At 52.7% G+C, this 15,165-nt stretch overlaps 1 protein-coding gene across 1 annotated transcript; it reads left to right on the forward strand.

Annotated features, from left to right (window-relative positions):
- The first annotated feature begins 278 nt into the window (after positions 1 to 278).
- On the forward strand, positions 279 to 15,052 carry SULT2B1 (sulfotransferase family 2B member 1). Its single transcript, XM_081807915.1, has 6 exons — positions 279 to 444; positions 6,839 to 7,047; positions 8,666 to 8,792; positions 9,197 to 9,291; positions 12,992 to 13,172; positions 14,848 to 15,052. The coding sequence occupies exons 1-6, from the start codon at positions 279 to 281 to the stop codon at positions 15,024 to 15,026; spliced, it is 957 nt and encodes a 318-aa protein (XP_081664041.1). The 3' UTR covers positions 15,027 to 15,052.
- Positions 15,053 to 15,165: the final 113 nt, after the last annotated feature.

Here is a 15,165-nt window from a genome sequence, read left to right on the forward strand (position 1 = left end):
GTCACTCAACCTCTCTGTGCTTCACTTTCTTCATTCATAAAAGGGGGCTAATAATCGCCGTGACCTCATAGGATTGTTGTGGGGTTTGGGTAAACCATTCCCACCTTGCAGATGAAGAAATGGGGCTCAGGGAAAGTTTGTTGCCAGGGTTCCACCAGCGAGTGGGGCGCCCCTCACCTACCTCTTGCTCACCCTCCCTCCTGCCCTGAGATTCCTCTGCCCCCTCCCCAACCCTCCAGGAGTGACTCCTGTCCTCACACCCCCCCCAACTGGTCCTCATGGTGTCTCCCTCACACTCCTACAGCCAGAAGTTGTCAGGCGAATACTTCAGGTACAAGGGCATCCCTTTCCCCGTGGGCATCTACTCACCCGAGAGCATCCGCATGGTAGAGAACGCTGATGTGCAGGACGACGACATCTTCATCATCACCTACCCCAAGTCAGGTACCTGCTGGGCGGGGCGGCTGGGGTGGTGGCCACAGAGCCTGAGAAGGGCTCGCGGAGGGGAAGGGGAATCGGAAAGAGCCGGGGGTGGGGGGCGGGGTAGGGGGGGTGGGGCTGCAGAAAGAGCCCAGGGGTGGGGCGTGAGCTTGGCTTTTGCACTGGCCGGTCCCTCCGCCAGGTGTCGCTCCTTCCTCCTCCCCCCCCCCAAGGTGGGCTCTCCTGTCCCCAGGGAAGCCTTCCCTGACCTCCCCACCCTGTCCCTCTCCATCCCCTTAACTGGCCTCTACTTGCCTTCATAGCACCTGTCACCCCCAGCCGCTATATTGTGTTTTCGTTTGTTGGTTTATTCTCTGGTTTCCCCACTGGAACATGAGCTCTTTGAGGGCAGCTGGTTTAGTATGTCTGGATCACCGATGTGTTCTTTGAGTCTAAAACAGTGCCCGGCACATAATAAGTATTCAGTAAATATTGGTGAAAGGAAGGAGGCGGGGAGGGAGGGGCAAAGAGATGCTCTTAATTTTCTCCATTCTGTCACTGAAAAGCTGCTTATTGGTCATCTGCCGTGTGTGGAGACACAGCTGTGAATAAGGAAGACAGTTGTCAATTTGTTGGGAGACACAGGCTTTATTTCAATATGCAATCACTTATGTTACTATATAATTAGGGTTGGGGTGGGTGCCCCCAAGGAAAGGTGCAGAGAGCATTGAATGTAGGTAACAAAAGAGATGGTCTGGGGGATGAGGGCAGGCTTCATGGGGGAGAAGATGTTCATGTCCAGACCTGGAAGCTGCAGAGGGGTTTGAGTGGGAAAGTGTGTCCTAGACAGAGGAACAGCACATGCAAAGACCCTAGGGTCGGGGGAGGCTTAATGAGATTGAGGGAACAAGAGAAGGTCAGTGAGGCTAGGGATGAGGCTGGGGCACATGGGCTGATGAAGCATCCCTATGGAGCCAAGGTGAGGCTCTGCGGTGACTTTACTCCAAGGCCCTCAGGGAGCTTTTAGCGACAGAAGGGACAGACTTCAGTTTTTCTATCTCTAACATGATGGGGATTGACTACTTTATTTCTTTTTCAAAACATTTTTGAAACATTTCAAAATATGATATTCACCTTCTTCAGCATAGAGTTCTGTGAGGGGTATTTCTTGAGATATAATTCACCCACCATACGATTTACCCATTTTAAAGTGTACGATTCTCTGGTAGTAGTGTATTCACAGACTTGTACAACCATCACCACAATCCATCCTGGAACATTTTCACCATCCCAACAAGAAACCCCATACCCATTAGCCATCCCTCCCCAAACCCCACATCCCCAACCCTAAGCCTTGGCCATCATTGATCTGCTCTCTGGCTCTATGGATTTGCCCATTCTGGACATTTCATATAAATGGAACCCTACAATGCATGTTCTTTTGTGTGTCTGGCTTCTTTCACTTAGTACAACGTTTTTGGGGTTCATCCATGTGGTAGCACACTTCAGTGCTCCTTCATTCCCGTTTATGGTGGAATACCATTCCATAGCATGCATTCTATTTTCTGTTTACTCATTCATCAGTTGATAAACACTTGGATTGTCTGCACTCTTTGTCATGAGTAATGCTTCTAGGAACATGGGCATCCTGTATGTGGACATATGTTTTCATTTCCCTCAGAGTTCTGAGTTTTGAGAGACACACACAGTCCTATAACCACCATCACAGCCAAGATACAGAACAGCCCCATCGCCCCCAAACCTTCACACACTTTCCTGGCCATCTCCTCCCTCACCCCAGCCCCTGACAACCATTGTTGTTTGCGGCCCCTAGAGTTTTGCCTTTTTCAAAATGTCACATAGATGGACCCATACCATGTACAGCTTTTGAGACTGACTTCTTATTTTTTTTAAAGATTTTATTTATTTATTTGACAGAGAAAGAGAGGCGGGGAGAGGGAGAAGCAGGCTTCCTACGCGAGCAGGGAACCCATTGCGGGGCTCGATCCCAGGATGCTGGGATCATGACCTGAGCCGAAGGCAGACGCTTAATGGACTGAGCCACCCAGGCGCCCCTGAGACTGACTTCTTTCATTCAGTGTAATATACTTTAGATTCACCCAAGCTATTGTGGTTTTTTGTTGTTGTTGTTGTTGTTGTTGTTTTGTTTTTTACTGCCAGGGAGTATTCTTTTCTATGGATGGACCATGGTTTATCCATTCATCTATTGAAGGACGTTTGGATTGTGTCCAGATTGGGATGGCTATGAATGCAGCTGTTATGCGGCTTTGCATTCAAGTCCATGCATGGAAATATGTTTTCATTTTTCTTGGGTAAATACTCAGAAGTGAGATTGCAGAGTCTACGGGAAGTAGGTTTGCTTAACTTTATGAGAAATTGCCAAGCTCTTTTTCCAAAATGGCTTTACCATTTTGCATTCTCACCAGCAACATCGGTGAGCTTGCCAACCGAGTGTTCCTTGCCAACACTTGAGATTGTCAGGGTTTTTTGTTTGTTTGGTTGGTTTTTAAGCCGTTCTAACAGGTATGTATTGCTATCTCACTGTGGTTTTAATTTGCATTTCCCTGGTGGCTAATGATGTGGAGCATCTTTCCATTGGCTCATTGGCCAATCACGTATCTTCTTTGATAAAGTGTCTGTTCAAGTCTTTCCCCCATTTTGTAATCAAAACCATTTGTTTTCTCATTATTGAGTTTCGAGAGAGTTCTTTTTTTTTTTTTTTTAAATTAGGCTCCACGCCCAGCGTGGGGCTTGAACTCAGGACTCTGAGATCAAGAGTCAGATGCTCGGGCGCCTGGGTGGCTCAGTTGGTTAAGCGACTGCCTTCAGCTCAGGTCATGATCCTGGAGTCCCGGGATCGAGTCCCACATTGGGCTCCCTGCTTGGCGGGGAGCCTGCTTCTCCCTCTCACCCTCCCCCATCTCGTGCTCTCTCTCTCTGTCTCATTCTCTCTCTCAAGTAAATAAATAAAATCTTTAAAAAAAAAAAAAGAGTCAGATGCTCTTCCAACTGAGTCAGCCAAGCACCCCGAGATTCTTTATATAATCTGAGTACAAACCCTTTATCAGATTTGCCTTTTGCAAATACTTTCTCTCCATCTGTGACTTACCTCTCCAGTGTCTTCTCAAAGCAGAAATCTAATTTTGATGGAATTCAATTTGTCAATGTGTTCTTTAATGGGTCAGATTTTGATATCATAGCTAAGAAATCTTTGCTTAACCCCAGGTCGTAAAAACATCCTTTGTGTTTCCCTGTAGAAGTTTTATGATCTTAGATTTTAAACTTAAATCTATCATCGATTTTAAGATAATTCTAGTATATGGGATGAGGTATAGTGTGAGGTTCTTTGCCCATGGACATCCAATTAGTTCAGCTTCTTTCTTTAATTTGAAATGTATTGATTTTTTTCTTAAGAAGTAATGAATTCATAGTTCAGAAGCTCAAGAGGTACAAAGGGTTTGCACCGAAAGATCTCTCTCTCCTACTGCAGTCACCAAGAGTCCCTGTGTATCCTTCCAGAATTTGCACGTCCAAGCAGAAATGTGCATAAATATATTTTCACTTTTTCCCACCACAGTTCACACACTACCCACACCATTCTGTATCGTGGTTTTGTGTATATTTATGGTTTCTTTTCCCTTGCATTTGTTTAGGGGAGAGAGGGAGAGAATCTTAATCCCCCAACGTGGGGCTCGATCTCATGTCCTCAAGATCATGATCTAAGCCAAAATCAAGAGTCAGACGTTTAACTGACTGAGCCACCCAGGCGCCCCTTTTTCTTTGTATCTTGACATCATCCCATCTTAGGACTGTAGACAAAGAACTTCTTTGTTTATTTGTTTGTTTACGGTTCCATAGTATTCCATAACATTGGATGTACAGGAATTCTTGTTTAAACAGTTCCTGACTGATAAGTATTTACTAGTTTTCAACCTTTGCCTTTAAACACAATGTAAACTTTATACACAATGTACACTTTGAACACGATTTAAACTTTATATACAATGTTGCCTCCAGGGCATATAGCGCTTGCACACTTAATGCCTTGATCTGGTGGCTCAGTTGGTTGGGCGACTGCCTTCGGCTCAGGTCATGATCCTGGAGTCCCTGGATCGAGTCCCGCATCGGGCTCTCTGCTCGGCAGGGAGCCTGCTTCTCCCTCTGACCCTCCCCCCTCTCATGTGCTCTCTCTCTCTCATTCTGTCTCAAATAAATAAATAAAATCTTTAAAAAAAAAATGCCTTGATCTGTAGAGAAAACCCCTAGATATGGAATTGCGTGGCCCAAGGGTCTGTGAATATGCGATTTTGATGGCCATTGCCAAATTTCCCTTCATCAGAGTTGTAGAAACCTCTTCCCTGAGCAGCAGGTTTCGTTCAAAGCAGGTTTGAGCCGGATGGTGATGGTTGCACAACAACCTGAATGCATTTCATGCCACTGAGCTGGACCCTTTAAAAATGGTTACATCGGTAAGTTTTACGTTATGCGTATTTTAGAAAAGAATTTGTGAGCTAGTCACGGAGGATCAAACCACTAAGGGGGTAAGGAGAACCCCAGGGGATACAGGAAGAGCTCATACAGGGATCAGCCAGCCACTCCCCCTGGGCGGAAAGCAGAGCGCCCAGGGAAATCTGCTGGGGCCGCGGGGGGCAGAAAGTGTCGCTGTCGCTGGGTGTCCAGGGCACTGCCGGCCGCGGGCCATCACCGGAGCCAGCGGGCGAGAGGAGCGGGCGAGAGCCGGGAAGAGAAGCCCATCCTCCCGAGGGCTCCTCTGGCGCCCTCTACTGGCGGAGGTTATCATTGCGCCAGGCGCCGGAGGAGAACTGTTCACAGGGTCCGGCTGCCAACGCCCAGAACAGGGCACCGGAGAGTGGATTCGGAGGCAGAGGCAGTGCATCAAGAACCGGGGCAGGGGGGTGCCTGGGTGGCTCGGTCGTTAGGCGTCTGCCTTCGGCTCAGGTCATGATCCCGGGGTCCTGGGATCGAGCCCCGCATCAGGCTCCCTGCTCCGCGGGAAGCCTGCTTCTCCCTCTCCCACTCCCCCTGCTTATGTTCCCTCTCTGGCTGTCTTTCTCTCTGTCAAATAAATAAAATCTTAAAAAAAAAAAAAACAAAAAACCGGGGCAGGGTTATTGTTAGAATCCAGGGCAATATAGGGGCGCCCGACTGGTTCAGTTGGTGGAGAGTGAGACTCTTGATCTGGGCGTCGTGGGTTCGAGCCCCACTTTGGTCGCAGAGATGACTTAAAAATAGGGGCGCCTGGGTGGCTCAGTCGGTGAAGGTGAAACGTCTGTCTTCGGCCGAGGTCATGATCCCGGGGTCCTAAGATCGAGTCCCACAAGGAGCCCCGCATGGGGCTCCCTGCTCGTGGAGGAGCCTGTTTCTCCCTCTGCCTGTGTCTGCAGCTCCCCCTGCTTGTGCTCTCTCTTTCTGTCAAATAAATAAATAAAATCTTTAAAAAAAACCAGACAAACAAAACAACAAAACAGAGAATCCAGGGCAATATAATACTAATAATAGGTCACTGTTAACATTATTATTATTATTATTATTATTATTATTATTATTATTATTATTATTTCTCATCTGACTTGCCTACAGTCTCCTGGAATCCGGACCTGAGAACCAGGTCATTGATAAGGTCCCTTCCTGCTACATGACATTTGTGACTCCCCCCAGAAATCAAGGGGTGACTCCCGAGAAAGGGCAGTGAAAGGAGCTGAGGTTTCTAAGCCCAGACATCTGGATTTAATTCCAGCTTCCTGTATGTACTAGCGGAATGCTTCTGCCTCACACATAAGCCTCAGAATCCCAGCCACGGAGCCTACTAGAAGCTTATTTGTCATTCCTTTAAACTCCGGTCGGTGCAGGATGCGTGGAGGGACGTGGGGGGAAATCCATGCAGTCTCAGGCATTCTGGCTCTTTCCATCTTATGGCTCTGCCATCCCCGGGAGCCCCAGTTTCCAGGGGCGTCCCCGCATCCAGCCAGCGGAGAGGGAAGGGGGAGGGACACGTAGGAGGTGTTTATGGGCCAGGCCTGGAAATGGCTGCATATCACTGCACTTGGCCAGAATTCGGTCACATGGCCCCACATGTAGCTGCAGGGGAGGCTAGGGAAATGTGGTCCTGTCATATTCCTGGTAGGGAGATGAAATGGGGTTGGGAGGGCAGCAAGCCAGTCTCTGCCACGCGGGCCACTTCCTAGCTTCGCCACCTTGGCCGCCGACTTTGTTTCTTTGAGCCTTGAGTTCCTGCTCTGAAAATCCTGGTAAGCAGGCCTAGCTTCTCCGCTGGCTGGCCGGCTGTGAGGAGTCTGAGAAATCTGACTCTGGTTCTCTCTGGCCTCCCCTCCACCCCGCCCCATCTTCGATTAATTTGCCCAATATCTCCTGACAGGCACCAACTGGATGATTGAGATCCTCAGCTTAATCCTAAAGGACGGGGACCCATCCTGGATCCGCTCGGTGCCCATCTGGAAGCGGGCACCCTGGTGTGAGACCATCATGGGTGCCTTCAGCCTCTCGGACCAGCCCAGCCCCCGCCTCATGAGTTCCCACCTCCCCATCCAGCTCTTCACCAAAGCCTTCTTCAACTCCAAGGCCAAGGTGCAGGAGGCGGGAGGGGTGTTGGGGTGGGGGAGAGCTGACTCGCCCTGACTGATGGGTTCAGCACATTCATTGAACACCTACTATGTGCCTGGCCCTGATCTAGAACAGTAGCTAGTAAGCACATAGCAATGTAAGCCCACATTCTAAGGGGTAACAGGCAGAGAATAGATAAGGAAGCTCTTTAATATGCCAAGGTGGTAAATTCACATCAGAAAGGAGCAGAGTGTGGGGGTGTCTGGGGGAAGAACATTCCAGGCACAGGGAAGGGCAGGTGCAAAGGCCCCAGGGTGAGTGTGGCATGCCTGAGGCTGGCAAGGAAGCCTGTGTGGCCAGAGCCAACTGAACGAGGGGGAGAGGGGTAGAGATGAGGTCAGGGAGGTAACAGGCTCCCAACTGTGCAGGGCTGCGTGGGCTAGGGTGGGAACTTCGCTTGTCCCCTGAGGGACATGAGCCAGGGCAGGGCTCTGAGCAGAGAAATAGGAGCCGACTTAGGTTTCCACAGGCGCCCTCTGGACGCGAGGTGGGGGACAGACCGTGGGGGTAAGGGCAGGTAGTCCAGGTGGGAGGCGACAGTGGACGAGACCAGGGTGGTGGCAGTGGAGGTGAAGGAAGCAGGCTACGTTTGGGGTGTATTTTGAAGGTGGAACCAGTAGTCAGATTAACTGACAGATTGGGTGTGGGTGTCAGACAGATGAATCAAGGGTGACTCCACGGTGTTTGGCTTAAGCTGCTGGGAGGATGAGGCTGCTGTCACCTGGGATGGAGGGCGGCGAGATGGGGAGGTTCAGGGGAAAGTGGGAGCTCTGTCATGGCCCATAGGTGTCTGGGTGTGGGTTGCCAGTGGGCAGGGAGATAACTGAATTGGGATTTGATAGGACAGATCTGGGATGGACATGCGTATCTGTAATTGGCTGGTCGATAGAGATGGATGGAGTCGTTAAAGCCAGGAGACTGGTGGGATCACGAAGGAAGTGAGTGGCTGACCATAGTCTTGGGGAAGGAGACAGTTACCAGGGAAGGACATATCCAATGGGGCTGGAGTGGGCTTGGTTGTGGAATATGAAGCAGGTAAACAGAGTGGAGCCAGGTGATCGGGGCCTTGAATGCCAGGCCCAGGGGCTGGGACTCTTCCTTGGGGTGCTGGAGAGTGGAAGAAGGCAGGGTCAGCTCTGGGTATAGAAGGACCTTCTGGGGCCATGTGGAGGCTAGGAGGCTGGGGAAGAGGCTCTGGTGAAGGAACAGGCAGGAACAGATGAGTTAAGGCCTTGGCTATGGGAATAGGAAGGAGGGTCAACATCTCTCACCCTGATCTCCTCCATCCTGAGTCCCATGCCTTCTTCCTTCAGTCTTTATTCCCTGAAGCCAAACTGTCACTCTGCCTAGTCCAGGAACAGTCCCACTCTCCTCCTGGAATGTGGTTGCAGGGAGCTCTCCCCATCCGCTGGGATGAGGTGAACTGATCTAAGCTTAGCGGGGCAGTCCCCTGAGAAGTCAACTCTGAGTCCTTCCTGCTGTAGGATCAGAAGAGAGAAGGCTTGGGAACATGCAGTCTTCGGGGCTGGGGTCCTGCCTGTGTCTGACAGCTTCTGGCCTCCTCTCCAACATCCACACACAGGTGATCTACATGGGCCGGAACCCCCGGGACGTGGTGGTCTCGCTCTATCATTACTCCAAGATTGCTGGGCAGTTGAAGGACCCCGGCACGCCTGACCAGTTCCTGCAGAACTTTCTCAAAGGCGAAGGTGAGGACTGGGGCAAAGTGAGATGGGGGGAGCCCCTTGGGGACCCAGCCAAGAAGGGGACAGGGGAGGGGTACGAAGGAGAGAGAGGCAGAGATACAGGGCGTTACAGTGAAGGAGACAGGGGAATAGAGAGAAGGAAACAGACAGACAAACACATAGATACAGAGAGACAGAGAAGAGAGAAACAAAAAGAGAGAGACAGAGATGCAGAAAAGGGACAGAAACAGAGAGATGGGGAGACAGGGGTTTTCAGGGTGCCAGGTGTGGGGGGTTTGGGGGAGGCGTCCAGCTCTGAGGGGCCAGGCCCGGGGCCACATGGGGCCAGTGAGGCCCCCCTGAGCCCCGAGCCCCAGCGGAGGTGGTTTTGCTGCCCGGACCTCATCCGCCTGCCCCTCCGCCCGCAGTGCAGTTTGGCTCCTGGTTCGACCACATTAAGGGCTGGATTCGGATGCAGGGCAAAGAGAATTTCCTGTTTATCACCTATGAGGAGCTGCAGCAGGTGATTCCCCCCCCCGCCCCACCCCCACCCCACTCCGGCCCAGCGTCCTCCACTCCTCCCCTCCTCATACCCGCTTCCCTTCCCGCGAGGCCTGCTCTGCTGCCTAATGCACCAGATACTGGGGGCGCAGTGGTGAACGGAGCAGGGTCCTGAGCCCCTGAGCCGCAGAAGGGGCATGGACAAAGAAGTGAAATAGATGGCAGCTGGAGAGCAGAGCGAAGGAGAAAAGGCAAGCCGAATAGAAGCTGAGGATAAGGAATGTGTGGGGGCACAGTTTTAAATAGGGTGGTCAGGGAGGCCTCTGGGGGGAAGATGACACTTAAGCAAAGATCTGAAGGAGAAGAAGGAGCCCTGGAGATATCTGGGGGGAAAGTGTCCCGGAAAGCCCGTGCAAAGGCCCTGAGATGAGAGCATGCTTGATGTGTTCCTAGGGGAGCAAAGAAGCCCAAGTGGCCAGAGCCAACTGAGTCGAGGTGAGGGTGGGAAATGTGGGCAGAGAGGGGATAGGAGGCACGGGGAGGACCTTGGCTTGTCTCTGAGTAGGTGGAAGCCCCCGGTGGGCCCTGAGCAGGAGAGGAGATAGGATAGATGAGGTCATGCGGAACTGCAGCACGTGGGAAGTGAGCTTCAATGATGGCTGTGACCTGAAGGGCAGAAGGGAGCGGTGGAAGGAAACAGCCTTTGGAGTTAGATGGGGATCCTGTCTGGACCCCATCAAACGTCCCTGGAGCAGGCACCCGGGAGAGGAAAATGCCTTCTGGCTGGGGCAATCAGGGAGAGCTCCCTGGAAGGTGCCATGCAGAATGCCCACTGCTTTGCTGGGCTGTAAGGAGGATGCTGGGCTTCTAGAGGGACAACCCACAGTGAACATAACCAGCCATTCTAGATCCTTTTTTTCTTTTTTAGCAAACACTTTTTTTTTTTAAGATTTTATTTCTTTATTTGAGAGAGAGAGCATGGGGGGGCGGGGGGCAGACAGAGAAGCAGACTATCCACTGAGCAGGGAGCCCAATGCGGGGCTCGATCCCAGGACCCTGGGATCATGACCTGAGCCGAAGACAGACGCTTAACTGACTGGGCCACCCAGGTGCCCCATTCTAGATTCTTAACAAAGATGTTCCCAGAGGCTGGGTACCTGAGAAGCTCCCATTATATGCCCCTTCACTAAGCTCCCCAGACATGTTCCCTTCTTGTGTGTTTCATGTATGTGTTGTATTCTTTCTGTCAGTACTTTTTGGAGTGGGAAACATCTGAATTTTTATGTCCAATAAAACAGTTAAAATCCCCTAAAATGTTGGGGTGCCTGGGTGGCTCAGTTAGTTGGGCATCCGACTCTTAATTTCAGCTCGGGTCTTGATCTCATGGTCGTGAGTTCAAGCCCAGCATGGAGCCTACTTTAAAAAATCCCCTAAAGTCTCTCAGAGCCTCAGACATCTCATCCTTAAAATGGGTGGGAAAGGGTGTGCCTGGGTGGCTCAGTTGGTAAAGCAGTTAAGCGTCCACCTTCGGCTCAGGTCATGATCCCAGGGTCTTGGGATCGAGCCCCGCATCAGGCTCCCTGCTCAGAGAGGAGTCAGCTTCTCCCTCTTCCTCCACCCCTACCCCCTGCTCATTCTCTCTCTCTCTCTCTCTCTGTCAAATAAATAAATAAAAATATTCTTTAAAAAATGGTGGGAAAACGCAGGCTCATGGGATTGCTGTGAGAACCACAGTGGCTGGCACTGGCATATTATTACCATCTGACAAGGTATGCCACAGTGTTAATAGAGTGTGTAAAGTGAAAGTGATTAGGTTCTGAGCAAGGGCCTATCTGATTAGTAGTAACAATAGGAGCCAATGTCCCCTGAGGGTGAGAGAGGCCATGCACCAAATACCACATATGGTTCATCACATTTAATCCTCACCAGGTACGGGCAGGTGAGTTACCTATTAGAGCGAACCACATAAAATTGCCAGCATTGAGCCACATTTTATAGGGTTCACCCCAATATTGTTATTAGCCCCATTTTATTTATTTTTTATTTTTTTTAAAGATTTTATTTATTTATTTGAGAGAGAGAGAATGAGAGAGAACACATGAGAGGGGGGAGGGTCAGAGGGAGAAGCAGACTCCCCGCCGAGCAGGGAGCCCGATGCGGGACTCGATCCCGGGACTCCAGGATCATGACCTGACCCGAAGGCAGTCGCTTAACCAACTGAGCCACCCAGGCGCCCCCATTAGCCCCGTTTTAGAGAGGAGGAGCCTGGGGGTTTGGAACCTAGAGAGAGTTGACAACCTACCTGAGTTTTTTGTTTGTTTGTTTGTTTTTTTCCCACCCTGGTATATCTCTTGGTGTTGGATGATCCAGAGAAGATTTCGGCATTACCATCCCCCCACCCCCACTTTTTTTTTTTTTTCCATCTAGTTTTGTTCTCCAAACCAAAAACTGGGCCATGCAGCCTGACAGAGCTTCTGGGCTGCCCCTGGGTGTGAGGAACTGCCAACATGTTAGAGTTTCTGGGACACGCCAGTGGTTCAAGACGATAAAGGGATGGAGGGTTATGAAACCAGGAATGACGTGGAAAATCGGAGCCGTGGGGTTGGTAGAGCTGAGCAGAAGGCGTATTGCATTTCAGGGAAGGCAGCAAGATAGGAGGGGGCAGGGAGGCGTGGGGCTTCGGGCACTTAAATCTGAGCTCCTCCCTAGCTATGTGACCCTGGACAAGTGTCTTCCCCTCTCTGAGCCTCCTTTTACCGATTGGGGTAAGGACACCTCTCTGCAGGGCTATTGGCACGCTTGCCACAAATATACATGAGGGGCTTGGACCAGAACTTGGTACACAGGGGGTGTTCAATCCCCAGTGACTTGAACTGTCGTTGTCAGGAGGGGGTGGATATTTGAGCTGCATCTGGATGGGGAGGTTTGCCAGGTGGAGGGTGGTGGCACGGGGCATTCTTGGCAGCCCCATGCCGAGGCTGCAGGGAGAAAATTGCAGGGAATGGTAAATTCTGGAAAGATAGGATGGGGGAGGCCAGACCACTTCTCTCCTTGAAAGCCAGGCCTGGGGGGTGGCCAGGACTCCTGTCCCTGGGCACCAGGGAGCCATAGGAGGGCTGGGAGCAGCTCTGGGTGTGGGGGCCTGGAGGCAGGGAGACCAGGGAGGAGGCTGGGGAGGAGGCTGGGGTAAGGAGTCCATAGGGAGAGGACAAGGCCTGACCAGTGCTAGGGCTGAAAGCCCAGAGGAGATGAGCAGAGACAGACTGACAGGGGTGTGGGGGCAGGGGAGACAGAGGGGTGAGGCCAGGCTGGGAGTCTGGCCTGGGACTGGCTCAAGGAGGTCGCCGTTCCGGGATGGGGACCGGGGGGTGGGTGCAGATTTGGGGCACAGACAGGCTGACTCCCCCTTCTAACCCGAGTGAGGGTGATTCTGTATAAGGTGCCTGAGCAACCTCTGCTCCCTGCTGTGACCTCTGCCCCGCCTCCACCCCTTCCCTCCTGCCCGCAGAACCCTCCAAAACCCCAAACTGTGAAAACTCGGAAGCCATAGCCCAATCCCTCAGCTCGGAGGTGGGAAAACTGAGGCAAAGAAGCAGAGTCACCCAGACAGGTCTGGTCGGGACTCCAGACATCCAGATTCAGGGTCTGGTTGGTGCTCCTTCCTTGCCTGGGGTCCCACCTCCCTCCGCCTGGCCCCCCTGACCCCTCTCCCCTGCCTGCAGGATCTCCACGGCTCCGTGCAGCGCGTCTGCCAATTCCTGGGTCGGCCGCTGGGTGAGGAGGCGCTGGGCTCCGTGGTGGCGCACTCAGCTTTCGGCGCTATGAAGGCCAACACCATGTCCAACTTCACGCTGCTGCCTCCCAGCCTGCTGGACCAGCGCCACGGTGCCTTCCTCCGGAAAGGTGCGGGGGCTCTGGGGTGCCACAGCCTGGCTGTGTGACCTGAGCGAGTCATGTAACCTCTCTGGGCCTCAGTTTTCCCGGCTGAAATATGGGGTTGCTCCAAACAGAACTGCCTTCCCAGCGTCACTGTGGACCCAGGACCGACCCCCCACACAGGGCTGAGCCTGGGGCCTGGCACACTCTGTGAGGCTCTATGGTGTCTTCGTGAATCTTTCTTTCTTTCTTTTTAAGATTTTATTTATTTATTCGTAAGAGACAGACAGAGAGAGAGAAAGAGAGGCAGAGGGAGAAGCAGGCTCCCCGCTGAGCAGGGAGCCCGATGTGGGACTCCATCCCAGGACCCTGGGATCATGACCTGAGCCAAAGGCAGACGCTTAACCTACTGAGCCACCCAGGCGCCCTTCGCGAATCTTTCTTAGCATGAAGTGTTCACCCCAGAAATATTCAAGTGTTGGATTACGGGGTGAGGGTGGGAGTGCGCTGCTTCCTATTCCTGCTAAAATACCACAAATTTAGCGGCTTCACACAAGCCACGTTTATTCTCTTACGGTTCTGGGGTCAGAAGTCCAAAATCAGTGTCACTAGGTTAAAACCAAAGTGTCCAAGGGATTGTTCCTTCTGAGGCTCTAGGGGGAGAATCCATTCTTTGCCTTTTCAGTCTCTAGCCCCATGTGCGTTGCTTGGCTCGTGGCCCCCATTCATCTTGAAAGCAGCAGCAGAGCATCTTCTGATCTCTGACTCTGACCCTCCCACCTCCTCTTATCAAGACCCTCGTGGCTAAATGGGGGCCACCAGGATAATCCAGGATCCTCTCCCCATCTCCAGGTCTTTAACAATGACACCTGCAAACTCCCTTTTGCCATGTAAGGTCACCTAGGCATAGGTTCCAAAGACTAGGACAGGTTGACATCTGGAGGGAGGGTGTGATTATTCAGCCTCCCACAGGGAGCTGTCCCAGATCTCACGAGGGGCGTCATGTAATATGTGGGGTGTACACTTGCTAAGATTCAAAATGCCACGATCCAAATGACATTGGCCCCAGGATTCCAGGTTAATGCCCCATGACAGTGAGAAACGTGAGGCTCGGCGGGATCCCCGCACCTGCCTGGGCACATGGAAGGGGCAGAGTTCACACCCCTTGCCTGCTCGGTTGCTGCGAGGGTTAAAGAGTGAACCCCACGACTCCAGGGTAGCCCTTCGGCCGGTCCCCTGGCACCGAGTGTGGGAAAGCATTCATTCACACTGTCAGAGCCATAATGGAGGTAGCGTGTTGCAGGAGCCCTGGGGTGAGGAAGCCCTGTTCCAGCCAGGGAGGTGAGGGACGGGTCACAGTGACACGGTCACACGGGCAGGAATGCTGGATGGGGAGGCGGATGTTCCAGGCAGAGAGATTTAAGGGGTCGGGGTAAAATAGAGGAAGGCAACAGGTCTACTGGAGGGACAGGTAGGATGGGGGGAGCCAAGGGAGGGAGGGCGCAAAAGGGTGCTCAGGGGTCTGGCCAGGTGACTGGGGACAGAGGCGGCCACCGTAGGAGGTAAAGGGGCAGCACGGAGACGAAGAGGGGTGGGGAGGTGCTTCTGGCAAAGGCCCGCAGGTGGGAAAGGGGGTGCTGGCATGTTGGGGGCGGGGAAGGTTCCCACGCTCCTCACCTCGCCGTCCCTCCCTCCCTTCCAGGCGTGTGCGGTGACTGGAAGAACCACTTCACGGTGGCGCAGAGCGAAGCCTTCGACCGTGTCTACCGCGAGCAGATGCGGGGGCTGCCCACCTTCCCCTGGGACGTCCCCGAGGACGCCAGCCCGGACCCCGATCCCAGCCCCAGCCCCCCCGAGGCCTCCGAGCCCCCCAACCCGTGACTCTGAGAATAAACGCTGCGCTCCTGCCCCGGCTCTCGCTGCGTTCTGGAGGTGGCTTGCCGCGGGCGGCCGGCAGGGGGCGCGCGAGGGAGGCGGAGGCTGGGGTGGGGACGCGCCGCGCACCCAGGGCCCCCGGAGA

This window comes from Leptonychotes weddellii, chromosome 16, assembly GCF_054177405.1.
Source record: "Leptonychotes weddellii isolate Sample4059 chromosome 16, ASM5417740v2, whole genome shotgun sequence".
Taxonomy (NCBI): Eukaryota; Metazoa; Chordata; class Mammalia; order Carnivora; family Phocidae; genus Leptonychotes; species Leptonychotes weddellii.